The sequence below is a fragment of the Entelurus aequoreus genome, linkage group LG15 (assembly GCF_033978785.1).
Source record: "Entelurus aequoreus isolate RoL-2023_Sb linkage group LG15, RoL_Eaeq_v1.1, whole genome shotgun sequence".
In the NCBI taxonomy this organism is placed as follows: domain Eukaryota; kingdom Metazoa; phylum Chordata; class Actinopteri; order Syngnathiformes; family Syngnathidae; genus Entelurus; species Entelurus aequoreus.
This window is the reverse complement of record NC_084745.1, coordinates 53,954,579-53,969,543: the sequence shown is the minus strand read 5'-3', so window position 1 is coordinate 53,969,543 and position 14,965 is coordinate 53,954,579. Positions and strand designations below refer to the sequence as shown.

The 14,965-nt window shown below is 45.1% G+C and overlaps 1 protein-coding gene across 1 annotated transcript in view; it reads left to right on the top strand.

Annotated features, from left to right (window-relative positions):
• Positions 1-13,249, top strand: part of LOC133630262 (uncharacterized) — an 80,119-nt gene extending 66,870 nt beyond the window's left edge. The window contains exons 3-5 of the mRNA XM_062021744.1: positions 1,692-2,597; positions 6,287-9,720; positions 12,321-13,249. Coding sequence (XP_061877728.1) covers positions 1,692-2,597; positions 6,287-9,720; positions 12,321-12,355 — 4,375 coding nt within the window. The 3' untranslated portion in view covers positions 12,356-13,249. The remainder of the gene's footprint in view (positions 1-1,691; positions 2,598-6,286; positions 9,721-12,320) is intronic.
• Positions 13,250-14,965: the final 1,716 nt, after the last annotated feature.

Below are 14,965 nucleotides of genomic sequence, written 5' to 3'. Positions count from 1 at the left end.
GGTACTGACAATACTAAAAAAGCTTGTATAAATTAATTTTTTGCATGTTGTTACCGATTCTGTATACAGGAAACGCTAGCTCATTCTTCTTTAGCGCCGAGAATTGTTGCAGCTCACCGAAGAAATATTCGGTACTGACAATACTAAAAAAGGTGGTGTAAATGTATTTTTTGCATGTTGTTATCGATTCTGTATACAGGAAACGCTGGCTCATTCTTCTTTAGCGCCGAGAATTGTCTGACACTACTAAAAAAATCTGGTCTGAATGTATTTTTTGCATGTTGTTATCGATCCAGAGAATGCGCCGATAATCGTTGCAGCTCACTGAAGAAATATTCGGTACTGACGCTACTAAAAAAGCTGGTATAAATGTATTTACTGCATGTTGTTATTGATTCTGTGTATAGGAAACTCTGGCTCATTCTTCTTTAGCGCCGAGAATTGTTGCAGCTCACCGAATAAATATTTGGTACTGACACTACTAAAAAAGCTGGTATAAAAGCATTTTTTGCATGTTGTTATTGATTCTGTATATAGGAAACGCTGGCTCATTCTTTTTTAGCGCCGAGAATTGTCTGACACTACTAAAACAGCTAGTATAAATTTATTTTTTGCATGTTGTTATCGATTCTGTATATAGGAAACGCTGGCTCATTCTTCTTTAGCGCCGAGAATTGTCTGACACTACTAAAAAAACTGGTATGAATGCATGTTTTGCATTTTGTTATCGATTCCGTATATAGGAAATGCTTCTTGTTTAGCGTTGAGAATCGTTGCAGCTCACCGAAGAAATATTTGGTACTGACACTACTAAAAAAACTTGTGTAAATGTATGTTTTGCATGTTGTTATCCATTCTGTGTATTGGAAACGCTGGCTCATTCTTCTTTAGTGCCGGAAATTGTCTGACACTACTAAATAAGCTGGTATAAATGTATTTTTTGCATGTTGTTATCGATTCTGTATATAGGAAACGCTGGCTCATTCTTCTTTAGCGCCAAAAATTGTCCGAGACTACTAAAAAAGCTGTTATAAATGTATTTTTTGCATGTTGTTATCGATTCTGTATACAGGAAACGCTGGCTCATTCTGCTTTAGCGCCGAGAATCGTTGCAGCTCACCGAATAAATATTCGATACTGACAATACTAAAAAGCTGGTATAAATGTATTTTTTGCATGTTGTTATCCATTCTGTATATAGGAAACGCTGGCTCATTCTTCTTTAGCGCCGAGAATTGTTGCAGCTCACCGAAGAAACGTTGGGTACTGACAATACTAAAATAGCTGGTATAAATTTATTTTCTGCATGTTGTTATCGGTTCTGTATATAGGAAACGCTGGCTCATTCTTCTTTAGCGCCAAAAATTGTCCGAGACTACTAAAAAAGCTGTTATAAATGTATTTTTTGCATGTTGTTATCGATTCCGTATATAGGAAACGCTGGCTCATTCTGCTTTAGCGCCGAAAATTGTTGCAGCTCACCAAAGAAATATTCGGTACTGACACTACTAAAAAAGCTTGTATAAATACATTTTTTGCATGTTGTTATCGATTCGGTATCAAAGTATCAATACTTTCGACAACCCTACTTTTGACGATCCATGGCCACATGATTTTTTTTAAAACGTGAATTGCTTTTGTAAAGAACGTTTGTACAAACTCGACATTTTTAACCGTGTCTTTCCAATTAGGCTCTGCGATGGCTCCAGAGGTCAACAGATGCAGTCCAAGGACGTGTCCTTCTGGAGGAGGAGAGGCCAGGACTTTACCGTGCTGCTGGACTACGCTGACCTCAGAGATCCCCACGCAAGTGGACACGGGGACTACAAAAGGTCGCAGGGGCCTCAACAAGCCAGAGGTCAAGAGTTGTCCGCTGAGGAGCGCCAGAGGGTCGTGCAGGAGAGGCAGCGCTGGGCAGCCCAGGTACAGGCTCGTGCCAAAGAGAGGGAAGCGGCGCTCAATCAATGGAGACTGGCAGCTGAGAGGAAGTGCCAGAGCCTGGGGACAGATGAGTGGCGTCCAACCGTCAGCTTCAGTCGCCAGATGTCGCAAAATGAGGGTGAACGTTGGGCACTGGAGCAGCAACGGCTCCATGCCAGGACACCAGAGGGAATGGTAGTTCACCCCAGGACCAAAGCTAAATCCCAGTCCATGCCCAGGATGTTGCGGCCTGGGAGCCTGCAATACGTGGACGTGGCCTCATGCGGTCAGGAACTGTACAGACGTGTCAACGGTCACCCCCTGTCACACCATGACCTTTACAGGGCACCCCGCTGGCCCGAGAACGACAGGCCAGCAAGTGCCAACCAGTTGTCGTTAACGCCAAAGCCCCGCTTCACCCGGCCCCCGAGACCTCCCTCCTACGAGATGCACCAGCAGATCAGGGGAAGTTGCGAGGTATTGTCTGGGAGAGACTCGGTTATTTCCCAGACAAGGGACAGGACTCCTCTTCCCATCCTGCGGACGGGCGAGGCGCCACTGGACTATTTTGCACAGGAGTCTGGACCTCCAGGATACAACCCCCCTCCATCGTACAAGAGAGCCCCTGTGATTATAGGGGGGCACCGGGGATTTGGTGAGATTGCAGTTGACTACAGGTAAATTGTATTATTTTAAGAGTAATGGCATGATAATCGTTATTTGAAATGCTCCTAATTTAGGGTTATTTGGTCATAGATTAAATTACATGAGTTTTATTACCTTAGGGATATAACCATATGAAAATGCCATATCACGGTTATTGTGAACACAATTAACATGGTGTTGTTAAATGTGCTCAAAAAGTACACACACAGAAATATTTTTAAAGGCCTACTGAAAGCCACTACAACCGACCACGCAGTCTGATTCCGGTTGAAAACGTCTATGTATGATGACGTATGCGCGTGACGTCAATGGTTGAAACGGAAGTATTGGGACACATTGTATCCCAATACAAAAAAGCTCTGTTTTCATCGCAAAATTCCACAGTATTCTGGACATCTGTGTTGGTGAATCTTTTGCAATTTGTTTAATGAACAATGGAGACTGCAAAGAAGAAAGCTGTAGGTGGGATCGGTGTATTAGCGGCTGGCTGCAGCAACACAACCAGGGGGACTTTGACTTGGATAGCAGACGCGCTATCCGACGCTAGCCGCCGACCGCATCGATGATCGGGTGAAGTCCTCCGTCGCGCGGTCGATCGCTGGAACGCAGGAGAGCTGAGTTGATGTTTTATCATAGCTCTGACGAGGTCCCGTAGCTAAGTTAGCTTCAATGGCGTCGTTAGCAACAGCATTGCTAGGCTTCGACAGGCGGCACAGCATTAACCGTGTAGTTACAGGTCCAGTGTTTGGTTTTGATTGATTGATTGAGACTTTTATTAGTAGGTTGCACAGTGAAGTACATATTCCGTACAATTGACCACTAAATGGTAACACCCGAATAAGTTTTTCAACTTGTTTAAGTCGGGGTCCACTTAAATTGATTCATGATACAGATATATACTATCATATATACTATCATCATAATACAGTCATCACACAAGATAATCACATTGAATTATTTACATTATTTACAATCAGGGGTGTGGAGGGGGGGGGGGTGTCTCCTGATAGTAGTATTGTTGATCTTCTGTCTATCCTTCCAGTCAGGGGCTTATTTCTTTTGTTTCTATCTGCATTTAAGCACGATGCTATCACGTTAGCTCCGTAGCTAAAGTGTTTTGTCGATGTATTGTCGTGGAGATAAAAGTCAATGTGAATGTCCATTTCGCGTTCTCGACTCTCATTTTCAAGAGGATATAGTATCCCAGGTGGTTTAAAATACAAATCCGTGATGCACAATAGAAAAAGGAGAAAGTGTGGAATCCAATGAGCCAGCTTGTACCTAAGTTACGGTCAGAGCGAAAAAAGATACGTCCTGCACTGCACTCTAGTCCTTCACTCTCACGTTCCTCATCCACAAATCTTTCATCCTCGCTCAAATTAATGGGGTAATCGTCGCTTTCTCGGTCCGAATCGCTCTCGCTGCTGGTGTAAACAATATTTTTGCTGAAAGGATTTAGTAGAGAAAATCGACGATAAAGTTCGCAACTTTTGCTCGCTGATAAAAAAAAAGCCTTGCCTGTACCGGAAGTAGCGTGACGTCACAGGAGCTAGTATTCCTCACAATTCCCCGTTGTTTACAATGGAGCGAGAGAGATTCGGACCGAGAAAGTGACGATTACCCCATTAATTTGAGCGAGGATGAAAGATTCGTAGATGAGGAACGTTACAGTGAAGGACTTGAGAGGCAGTGGTGGACGTATCTTTTTCCGCTCTGACCGTAACTTAGGTACAAGCTGGCTCATTGGATTCCACACTCTCTCCTTTTTCTATTGTGGATCACGGATTTGTATTTTAAACCACCTGGGATACTATATCCTCTTGAAAATGAGAGTCGAGAACGCGAAATGGACATTCAGTGCCTTTTATCTCCACGACAATACATCGGCGAAATGCTTTAGCTACGAGCTAACGTGATAGCATCGTGCTTTAACTGCATATAGAAACAAAAAAAATAAACCCCTGACTGGAAGGATAGATAGAAAATCAACAATACTATTAAACCGTGGACATGTAAATACACGGTTAATGCTTTCCAGGCTGGCGAAGGTTAACAATGCTGTGCTAACGACGCCATTGAAGCTAACTTAGCAACCGGACCGCACAGAGCTATGCTAAAAACATTAGCTCTCCACCTACGCCAGCCAGCCCTCATCTGCTCATCAACACCCGTGCTCACCTGCGTTCCAGCGATCGGCAGAAGGACGAAGGACTTCACCCGATGCGTTTGGCGGCCCGGAGACGTAGGAAGTCAAGGTGAGGTCGGCGGCTAGCGTGTCTGCTCTCCAACAAAGTCCTCCTGGTTGTGTTGCTGTAGTCCGCTGCTAATACACCGATCCCACCTACAACTGTCTTCTTTGCAGCCTTCATTGTTCATTAAACAAATTGCAAAAGATGTCCAGAATACTGTGGAATTATGGGGGGTCGAGATCCGGAAAGGCAGTCGAGATCCAGGGGGGGAAGTCCAAGGGAGCGAGACGCACAGCTCGAAACCAAGGCAACGGAAGGAAAACACTGCGGGCAAGGGAGAAGACAGGAGACAAATCAAGCACGGGGAAGAATGACGGAGAGAGAGCAAAAGAGAGCATAAAGCTGGTTATCGGCTTACGGTACAGAAGACTATATTCCGGCCCGGCATGACAGGTTGTGCAGGCTTATACATTGGAATGCGCCCTGGCCGTGACACTACTTTGACCATTTTAAGCATACTGCGTTTGCTTTTTTTTAACTACACTGACTATTACTCACTGCAGATGTCATGAAACATAATAAAACATCACTTACTGTACAATGTCTGCTGTCATTAGGATGCCGACTGATAGGATCTTGTTATATTTTAGATGTTATGTTTTGGATGAAAAATGACTCATAATCCTCACCAAGAAAAGGGGGGTGGAACCAAACGCCTTTTCGTGTCGTTCTCTCCATAACGGGTCTAAATTGGCTGTCTAAGTGTGCCAACGTGTCGGAATACATCCTCATCCTTCTACTATCCAGTTAAGCGGCAAGATCTACAATAAACGTTCACGAGCAAAGGAAGTGTGTGCCTATGTCGACATAGGCACACACGCTAGTGATCACGGCGCCGCTATAAATAGTTTGTCTGCGTCAGCGCTTATAATAACAATATCACTAATACTTGGTAAATATTCAAGTCACAAAATGTAAATGGAGTATTGTTGCCGCTTTTTGGATGTTTTTTTATTGGGTTTAGTTAGAATGCCATCCATCCATCCATTTTCTACGGCTTGTCCGGTGCGGGTGCCTGAGCCTATCATTCGGGCGGTAGGCGGGGTACACCCTGGACAAGTTGCCACCTCATCGCAGGGCCAACACAGATAGCATTTTAAAAAATCACGTCTTTCATGATAGTGAATGATAAGCAACATTCCCAAAAAAGTGCAGTTCCCCTTTAATTTAAATTCTTTGCTCAATTAAGTGATTTGAATTGCCCAAGCCTAAAAACCGGTAGTCGTTACATCCCTGCGTAACCTTTTTAACCCTTAGATTAAGTTGGTCTTTATTCTTCAGTCTATTTGTGCTCTACGACTGGCTGTCGACCAGTCTAGTGTGTTTTCCACTTCTTTCACAAAATCAGCTGTGATACATTCCAGTTCTTGGTAACCCGCAAAAGGCTAAGTTGTAGACAATGAATGAATTATTGTGCAAGTCATTCTAAAACTGGGTTCTTTTACTTTTAGGTACAGAGGTGATGTGTACCAACATATACATGTGGCTCCAGATGGATCTCACTGGATCACTCGGCATCCTGCAGGTTCTTGGTCTGAGCCACCCAGAGAAAGGTGTATGGCAGGCCAGAAGCAACTCCATCCTTTGTGTAGTATGCAGGTCCCAGGCGGAGGCGTACAATATATTTCTTTTAATGACCCCCGCATCCGGCACATTTCCTCAGCCCTGGGCGGGAACTCCCTGACAGACGCTGACAAGATTCGTCACATCCGCAATGAGCTTCCCAGCACCACCGTGTCGGAACCAGCTTCCGGCAACAGTGCCTTTTTGCCTCCGTCTATGGGGCCTTTTATCACTGCCAAACTGGCTGGTGATGTTAATCAGACATCTTCATGTGACTTTGACAATGACAATAAAAGGTGGCACAGCAATTTGCACAAAGAAACTGTCGATAACTTCTCAGCAACTGACCAAAACTGCAACACATATTCCAAAAACCAACATCCTCCTCCATTGCCATCTTCAGCCTTTCAAGCCCCAATAAGAAGAGCATCATCTCGCCAGGGGTCCAGTTTAGATCAGGTTTTTGCAGAAACCATCACACAAGTGAAGAAAATTGTCCCAGAATCAGGGTTGGAGAATAACCGCAGTACAAAGAGAAGAGTGAGTGAGACCATCTTCTGCCTTGTGTCTGTTCCCCTTCACACACCAACTAACCTTAATAAAGATTCATCTGCAGATCAGAATAACAATGACACAAAACGAAGTTTAACGATGACCAATACAGGAACATTTGCAGTTGGTCTCAAAGAGACTCACAGTTTGCGAAGTAAGTCGGTCAACGAGATGCCCATCAAACTCCAATACTCACACTTTCACACCAGCAGCACTTCCTCCCTGAGGAATTCCAAGAGGGCTCCTCTAAGGAAGGAAATTATAGATGCCTGGGCACTCCAAGCCAGTGATGACAGGGAGAGGTGTTATGCTGGGTCCTGGCCAGGAAACCAATACCGTAACCAAGAAACCCAGACTGGCTCACCTTTGACTGTTGTGAAAAGTCCAGAACCCCAAAGCCCACCTGGGGTCCAAGAACCTATCCACTCTGTTTTGGACAGAACCACAGACAGTGGTGTGGGGACAGACAACGGTTCCGCTTATGGATACCCCATGGCTGGCCAGAAAGACCTCCATCCCTCCAGCAACAGCGCCTTCTCTCGTCTCAGCAACAGCCCAACACCACAGCAATCACTGAAACCTACGGAACAACATCTAACCTCCCCATTTAAGAAACCGGATCAAAGAGACCAGAATCCATCCTCTCCAAAGAGGAGCAACTCAACTCCTCCAGAGTGTTCAGAACAAGTGGCCTTTGGTCAGTTTCTACTAAAACCAGTAAATCGACGACCATTTGATGCTATTGGTGAGCTAGAGAGCATCAATAAGGAGATGGAAGACACAATCAGCAAAAGACCGCATGTGGGTTGGTCAATTGATGATCTAGATGGCACGAATAAAAGATTTAACCGATACAAACCACATACACGATTCAATGCTTGCCTCAAACCAGGCAGAGAAGGAATTAGTCTTCCACCCGTACTCTCAGAAAAAACTGCTATCAAAGTCAGATCGAGATCTTTTCCTTCTGCCGATGATCTGGAATCCATGGGCACACAAAATACTTTTTCCAGACCACAGTCCAACACACCATCAACATATAAGGTATGCCTGATGTCCAATCCAGACGAGAGGCCACCTCGGTCCTTGCTGCCTCAACACAGGGATTCAAACCAACCCTATCGGCAGGATATTCCAGTCCCTCAGGAGTCATTGCTCAGGGATGTTGGACTAACCGTCTACACAGAAGCCCCTAGTGGTCATGGGGAGACAATGCAACGCTCACTCCTGGTCCCAGCGACACTTGACCACAAGGACTTGTCAGTGCAGCTTTTAAGTGAGAGCGGCACAGCGCTTGTTGAAAATACTCGCTGCCTAGAGCACAATTCTAGTCAAGAGCTTAAAGCTGAAGCGGACACGGACACGGAGACAAACACTTCATTAGACAAAATGCGACAATGCAAGGAACAGCTGAGTTTGAAACTCGGTGAAGATGCTGGTGATGAGAAATATCGAATCTCTGAGCCTGTAAAATCAAATGAGTCAACAATGGCAGATAAGCATCTTGAGACCTTACTGATTCATGAGCAAGCTAATGCATTACCTACCGAGGACCTCAGTGGCTTGTATGACGTTAAATGTGCAAAGGTAATCCCGGAAAATGAATCAATTGAGCAGAGAGCAGCCAGAATCCTGGGTATTACCATTCCAGTGGGGGCCTTGGGTGTGTCTGACAGCATAGAGGAGTACAGTGACGATATCGAACCTTTTGTAGCTGAGAAACCGCGTTATTCATATGAAGACAAAGATAATGTGATTGAAGAGCCTGAGCAGGTCGAACAGGAATCCGTCATTTTACTGGGAGCGGATATAGAAGAGGCTAAGCTATTAATAAGGGAATACTCCAATGAAGATGGCCGACAAAAGCACAGCTACAATCACGATGATGGCGAACACAATGAAGATAATATCGCTCAGCCGGGGGCGGTACTGGATCTGCCTGAATTCCCACCAAGTAATCTGCCTCTGTCCCTACCCGTCAGCCCTGATGAGAAACTAGCACACAAAATGGGCAGAGGAGAAAAGAAGGGATGTGGTGGAGCCAGCAAATTAATTGAATCTCTGCAAGATAAGCTAAGCTCTTCTGCTTCTGCATCTGCTGCATCTCTGGGCAGGTCAACCATAGACAGAATGGCCCGTCTCAAAGAGCTAGACTCGGTGTCTCGAATAAGACGCCTCAGCCTGAAAGGGGCCGACTCCATTAGAGAGTGTGAGAATGAGGAGTCTGGGCGGGAGAACTTAGTTCGAGATGATTCTAAGGTGGTGGAGGAATTAGAAGATGAAGGTCTGAAGGAGAAGAAAGGAGGAAAGAAGGACGTGGATTATGCAGTTGAACAGGAAAATTCATGTGAAACACACATTAAGATGGTAGCACTCCAAGAATGTTGTCAGTCTGATGAAGATATATGCAAAGTCGATGGAAGACCAAAGGAGGCAGAACAGACTAATGATGTTTTTGCACTGAAAACAATACATGAAGGTAGGGAAGATGTTGAAGTGAAGGGAGACGAAAAAGTACAGCTTGAAGTTGTCGCCAACGCAGACAAACATGAACAGAATGCAGCAGAAGTTAGTCGGTGTGAGAAGACCAACAACATCAAAGTAGAAAAGGTGCCCAAAGCGAAGCGCCGTACGAAGCTCCAAAAGCCTCCGCTTCTTCCTAAGCCCCGAAGTGTTCCCAAGAGAGAAATAAGCCTACCACTCAGCTTCAGCTCTGGGACCTTTACTTCCTCGAATATGGAGGAAGAGGAGGAGCTGCACACGGTCTCAGGTGGGTCAGAGGTTGTGAATAATATGACGCAGGCCTTTATGAATGCTTCTATAGTCTCACCAGCTACAACGATGGTGCACCTCAACAATCCAATACAGGAAGTCTCCGGTTTAAAATGAGTTAACGACGACAATTTTTGTGTAAGTCAGAACCTACACTGATTGAACACCAAACACATTTGAATTTATGCAACACTGTAATGAACAGATTAAATACAAATATTAAATTAAGAAAAAAACATGCAAGTTAGTTCCTCAGTGTGACTCTCTGTTTTGACTAATGCCTAATTCTTGAGTGAGCTTTGTATTAAAGAAACCAAAGGGGTGTGTTAAAACCACAAAACGCACCCCTTCGGCCGTCTTCAGCTCTGCTAGGCTCGTGGTCGCTTTGGTGGTAGGTCAGAATCGACGTGCTCCGGTGATGGCTCGGCTCATAGCTACAGTGGATTTCTTAACGCTTGTACTTCAACATCAACTTGAACATTTTCGGCCAGTCATCATATGACCTTTGACAGCTCTAATAATAAAAATAAAAATAATGAGAGGGGTGTCCTGATACAACTTTTTCACTTCCGTTACGATACCGATGTTGAACCCTTGAGTATTGGCCCATACCGAAATGTATCTGGTACGATATAAGCAGTAATCATACATATTTGTATTATTTTGTAGCGTAGAATGTTTGAAAATAATTAATCAAGTACAATTATTGAACAGAGAACAATGGTAAATATGGAAAACTAACCCTAATAAAGTAATGTATTATTGATGTTCAAAATGTTGTGTTTGACAGGAGGGAGTTGACGGCACAGACACCAGGGGGAAGTAAAGCTCTATGATTTATTATATACATAGACCAATATATATATAGAATAATATACAAATACTAACAAATAACTATAGAATGACGTTTGTGACAAAACCCAAGAGTGTGTGTGTGAGGCAATGTGTGTGGTTAGCTGTAGTGTTGTGGAGAGCGAGAGGAGGGACAAAGCAGGAAGGCAGTCCGTGAGCAGGCAAGCAGTCGAGGGTAGGAGAGTGGCAGCGTAATCCGTGTCCAAGCAGGGGGTCGAGGATCGAGGGAGGCAGTCAGAATCCAGAGGTAGTAGCCTATAGACCAGGGGCAAGACGGCACAAGTTTATTTAACAACCGCTGCTGCCCACTGCTCCCCTCACCTCCCAGGGGGTGATCAAGGGTGATGGGTCAAATGCAGAGAATAATTTCGCCACACCTAGTGTGCGTGTGACAATCATTGGTGCTTTAACTTTAACTTAATTTGACCAGTTCGACTCCGCCAAGGCTGCCCTTTGTCACCGATTCTGTTCATAACTTTTCTGGACAGAATTTCTAGGCGCATTCAGGGTGTTGAGGGTATCCGGTTTGGTGGCTGCAGGATTAGGTCTCTGCTTTTTGCAGATGATGTGGTCCTGATGGCTTCATCTGGCCAGGATCTTCAGCTCTCACTGGATCGGTTCGCAGCCGAGTGTGAAGCGACTGGGATGAGAATCAGCACCTCCAAGTCCGAGTCCATGGTTCTCGGCCGGGTAAGGATGGAGTGCCATCTCCATGTTGGGGAGGAGATCTTGCCTCAAGGGGAGGAGTTCAAGTACCTAGGAGTCTTGCTCACGAGTGGGGGAAGAGTGGATCGTGAGATTGACAGGCGGATCGGTGCGGCGTCTTCAGTAATGCGGATGCTGTATCGATCCGTTGTGGTGAAGAAGGAGCTGAGCCAGAAGGCAAGGCTCTCAATTTACCGGTCGATCTACGTTCCCATCCTCACCTGAGGTCATGAGCTTTGGGTTATGACCGAAAGGACAAGATCACGGCCGGGTGGCGAGTCTCTCCCTTAGAGATAGGGTGAGAAGCTCTGTCATCTGGGAGGAGCTCAGAGTAACGCCGCTGCTCCTCCACATCGAGAGGAGCCAGATGAGGTGGTTCGGGCATCTGGTCAGGATACCACCCGAACGCCTCCCTAGGGAGGTGTTTAGGGCACGTCCGACCGGCAGGAGACCAAGGCGAAGACCCAGGACACGTTGGAAAGACTATGTCTCCCGGCTGGCCTGGGAACGCCTCGGGATCCCCTGGGAGGAGCTGGACAAAGTGGCTGGGGAGAAGGAAGTCTGGGCTTCTCTACTTAGGCTGCTGCCCACGCGCCCCGACCTCGGATAAGCGGAAGAAAATGGATGAATGGGATGGATGACCAGGAGTGCTGTATCCATATTGTACACAAGTATCCAGTTGTTTGATTACTGCTATTGTGTCGCCATCTGGTGGCCAACGAAAATAACAGGGGGGTTTATTGAAGAACTTATTTGAACCAATCCAAACGACCTTCCCTAGTCACGGTGCAGGGAAAGAAAAAGAAAAATCAACCAGTACAAGAATTCAATATAAACAAATACAAATAAAACATCCAATCAACATTAAAAACATTTTAGCTTGCTTGATCATTCTGATGAAAAGATTGCGGATCATTTAATCTGGTCTTTATTGGTCCGAGGTGCACCTTTTCCCGTGGTAGCTGGTGCAGCTGTGACACTAAACGACACATCGCCACGGTCCTGACTCACTTCCAATTGTTTCCTCTGGTTTCCCATCAGACTCCTACGACCCCAGTCGAGTGGAGCGAGTATAACCGCTGACTCTGCCTTTTTTTTCTTCTTTTTTCTCACCACTGTGGAAACCCGTCTCTCAAGTTAACGACCCTTTTTCCCACCAAGAAAGGCTTTCATCTCATCCGCGGCTCCTTTCGGCCGCGACCCTTCCAGTATCGTTACATATATCTCTAATCCGACCGTCGTGGAGCTGCGGGAGCGGGGTTTTTTTCTCCACAGCCAAATATATCGGTGGTGTCAGCTTCCCCCTCCTCGATCCCGTCGCTCCACCTCTCTGTCGCTTCTGTAACGTCTCCTCCCGCCCTCCCCCGAACCGGGTGTTGATTTCTGAATGTCAAAGTGCTTCTGCTCTTCAAACAACACTAATGTGACAGCTTTGACGGTATTGCATTACAATCAGTTCCCGAAACCCTCACCAAATGTAAATAAGAACCAAGTATAAAGTTTTATCTAGAATATATAAAAAAAGGAATATCAGTTGAAGAAATGTATATTTTCTTATAGCATTGGAAAAATGCTACATTTTTTTTAATTGTGGTATTTGGGTGTGGCACTAATAATAGAACCCCCTTGTTCTTTGCTCTTATACCCGCGTGATAGCGAATGTACCCGGAGAGTCTGGGTTGCAACGAGAAACACTGTGGTCTTTGAACAGCAATATCGTTATGGCACACCTCTTTTTTTTGTCTTCACCTCGGCGACATCGGTGCTAGCTTACACCACCGCCGTCACCAGAGCATCATGAGTACGAACCCGTATTTTTCTGCGTTTAAGAGAGGTCTATATTGAACTTTGCCGTGGTTAGGAGTGCTTTTTCTGCAGGAAACGACCGTGTCGCTATTTGGAGGTATGGCGTGCCTTGTGTGTCCACGCCCTCATTCACGTTTATTCACCCGTAAGTGGGGGGGGGGGGGGGGGGGGGGAACAGGCACATCTTTTGAGTTTCGTTTTCGAGTGAACACGGCAGGAATAACAAAATGGTCGCAATAATGGGAAGAATGAGTTGTAAACGGAAGGCCACGCTAAAGACAAATACCAGAGAAAACATGGAAAAACTGATGATTATGTGAAAGTGGAACACTCCTTTAAATGTCAAACTATATTATTTACAGCCCCTAAAACCACTGAAGTTGTCTAAATGGCAAATAAAAACAGAATCCTTTCCAACTTATATTCAATTGAATAGACTGCAAAGACAAGATATTTAACGTTCCAACTGGAAAACGTTGTTATTTTTTGCAAATATTAGCTCACTTGAATTCGATGCCTGCGACATGTTTCAAAAAAGCTGGCACGAGTGGCAAAAAAGACGGGGAAAGTTGAGGAGTGCTCGTCAAGGACTTTTTCGGAACATCCCACGGGTGAGCGGGCTAATTGGGAACGGGTGGGTGCCATGATTGGGTATAAAAAAGCAGCTTCCGTGAAATGCTCAGTCGTTCACAACCAAGGGACGGGGGGCGAGGGTCGCCGCTTTGTCGACAAATGCCTGAGCAAATTGTTTAGGAAGAACATTTCTCAACCAGCTATTGCAAGGAATTAAGGGATGTCACCATTTACGGTCTGGGTTCAGAGAATGTGGAGAAATCACTGCACGTAAGCCATGATATTATGGACTTTGGATCCCTCAGGCGGTACTGCGTCAAAAAAAAAGCGACATCGGTGTGTAAAGGATATCACCACATGGGCTCAGGAACACTTCGGAAAACCACTGTCAGTAACTACAGTTGGTCGCTACGTCTGTCAGTGCGAGTTGAAATTCTATTATATGCAAAGCGAAAGCCGTTTATCAACAACACCCAGAAACGCCCGCCGGCTTCGCTGGGCCCGGGCTCATCTGAGATGGACTGATGCAAAGTGGAAAAGTGTTCTGTGGTCTGATGAATACACATTTGAAATTGTTTTTGGAAACTGTGGACGAGGAAAAGAACCATCGGATTGTTCTAGGGTCAAAGTTCAAAAACCAGCATGTGTGATGGTATGGGGGTGTATTAGTGCCCAAGGCATGGGTAACTTACACATCTGTGAAGGCATCATAGAGGTTTTGGAGCAACACATGTTGCCATCCAAGCAACGTTATCATGGACGCCCCTGCTTATTCCAGCAAGACAATGCCAAGCCACGTGTTACAACAGCGTGGCTTCATAGTAAAGAGTGCGGGTACTAGACCGGCCTGCCTGTAGTCCAGACCTGTCTCCATTGAAAATGTGTGGCGCATTATGAAGCCTAAAATAGCACAACTTTTTTGCAATGTGTTGCTGCCATTAAATTCTAAGCTAATGATTATTTGCCGAAAAATGAAGTTTCTATTTTGGAACATGAAGTATCTTGTCTTTGCAGTCTATTCAATTGAATATAAGTTGAAAATGAGTCACAAATCATTGTATTCTCTTGTTATTTACCATTTAATCAACGTGACAACTTCACTGGTTTTGGGGTTTGTATAATGTACGGAACATTGTTGGAGTCCTTGTCCAAGTACCAACACAAGTTCACTGTCGATCATCTTTCAGCAAGGGTGACCTGGGGACTTCTTTGATTACCAGGAATCAAATGAATCTCAATAAAAAAAAATGGGGAGGGGAAAAAAAAGGCCACAATAACGAAATGAAAGTATAAATATGCAAAGTGGG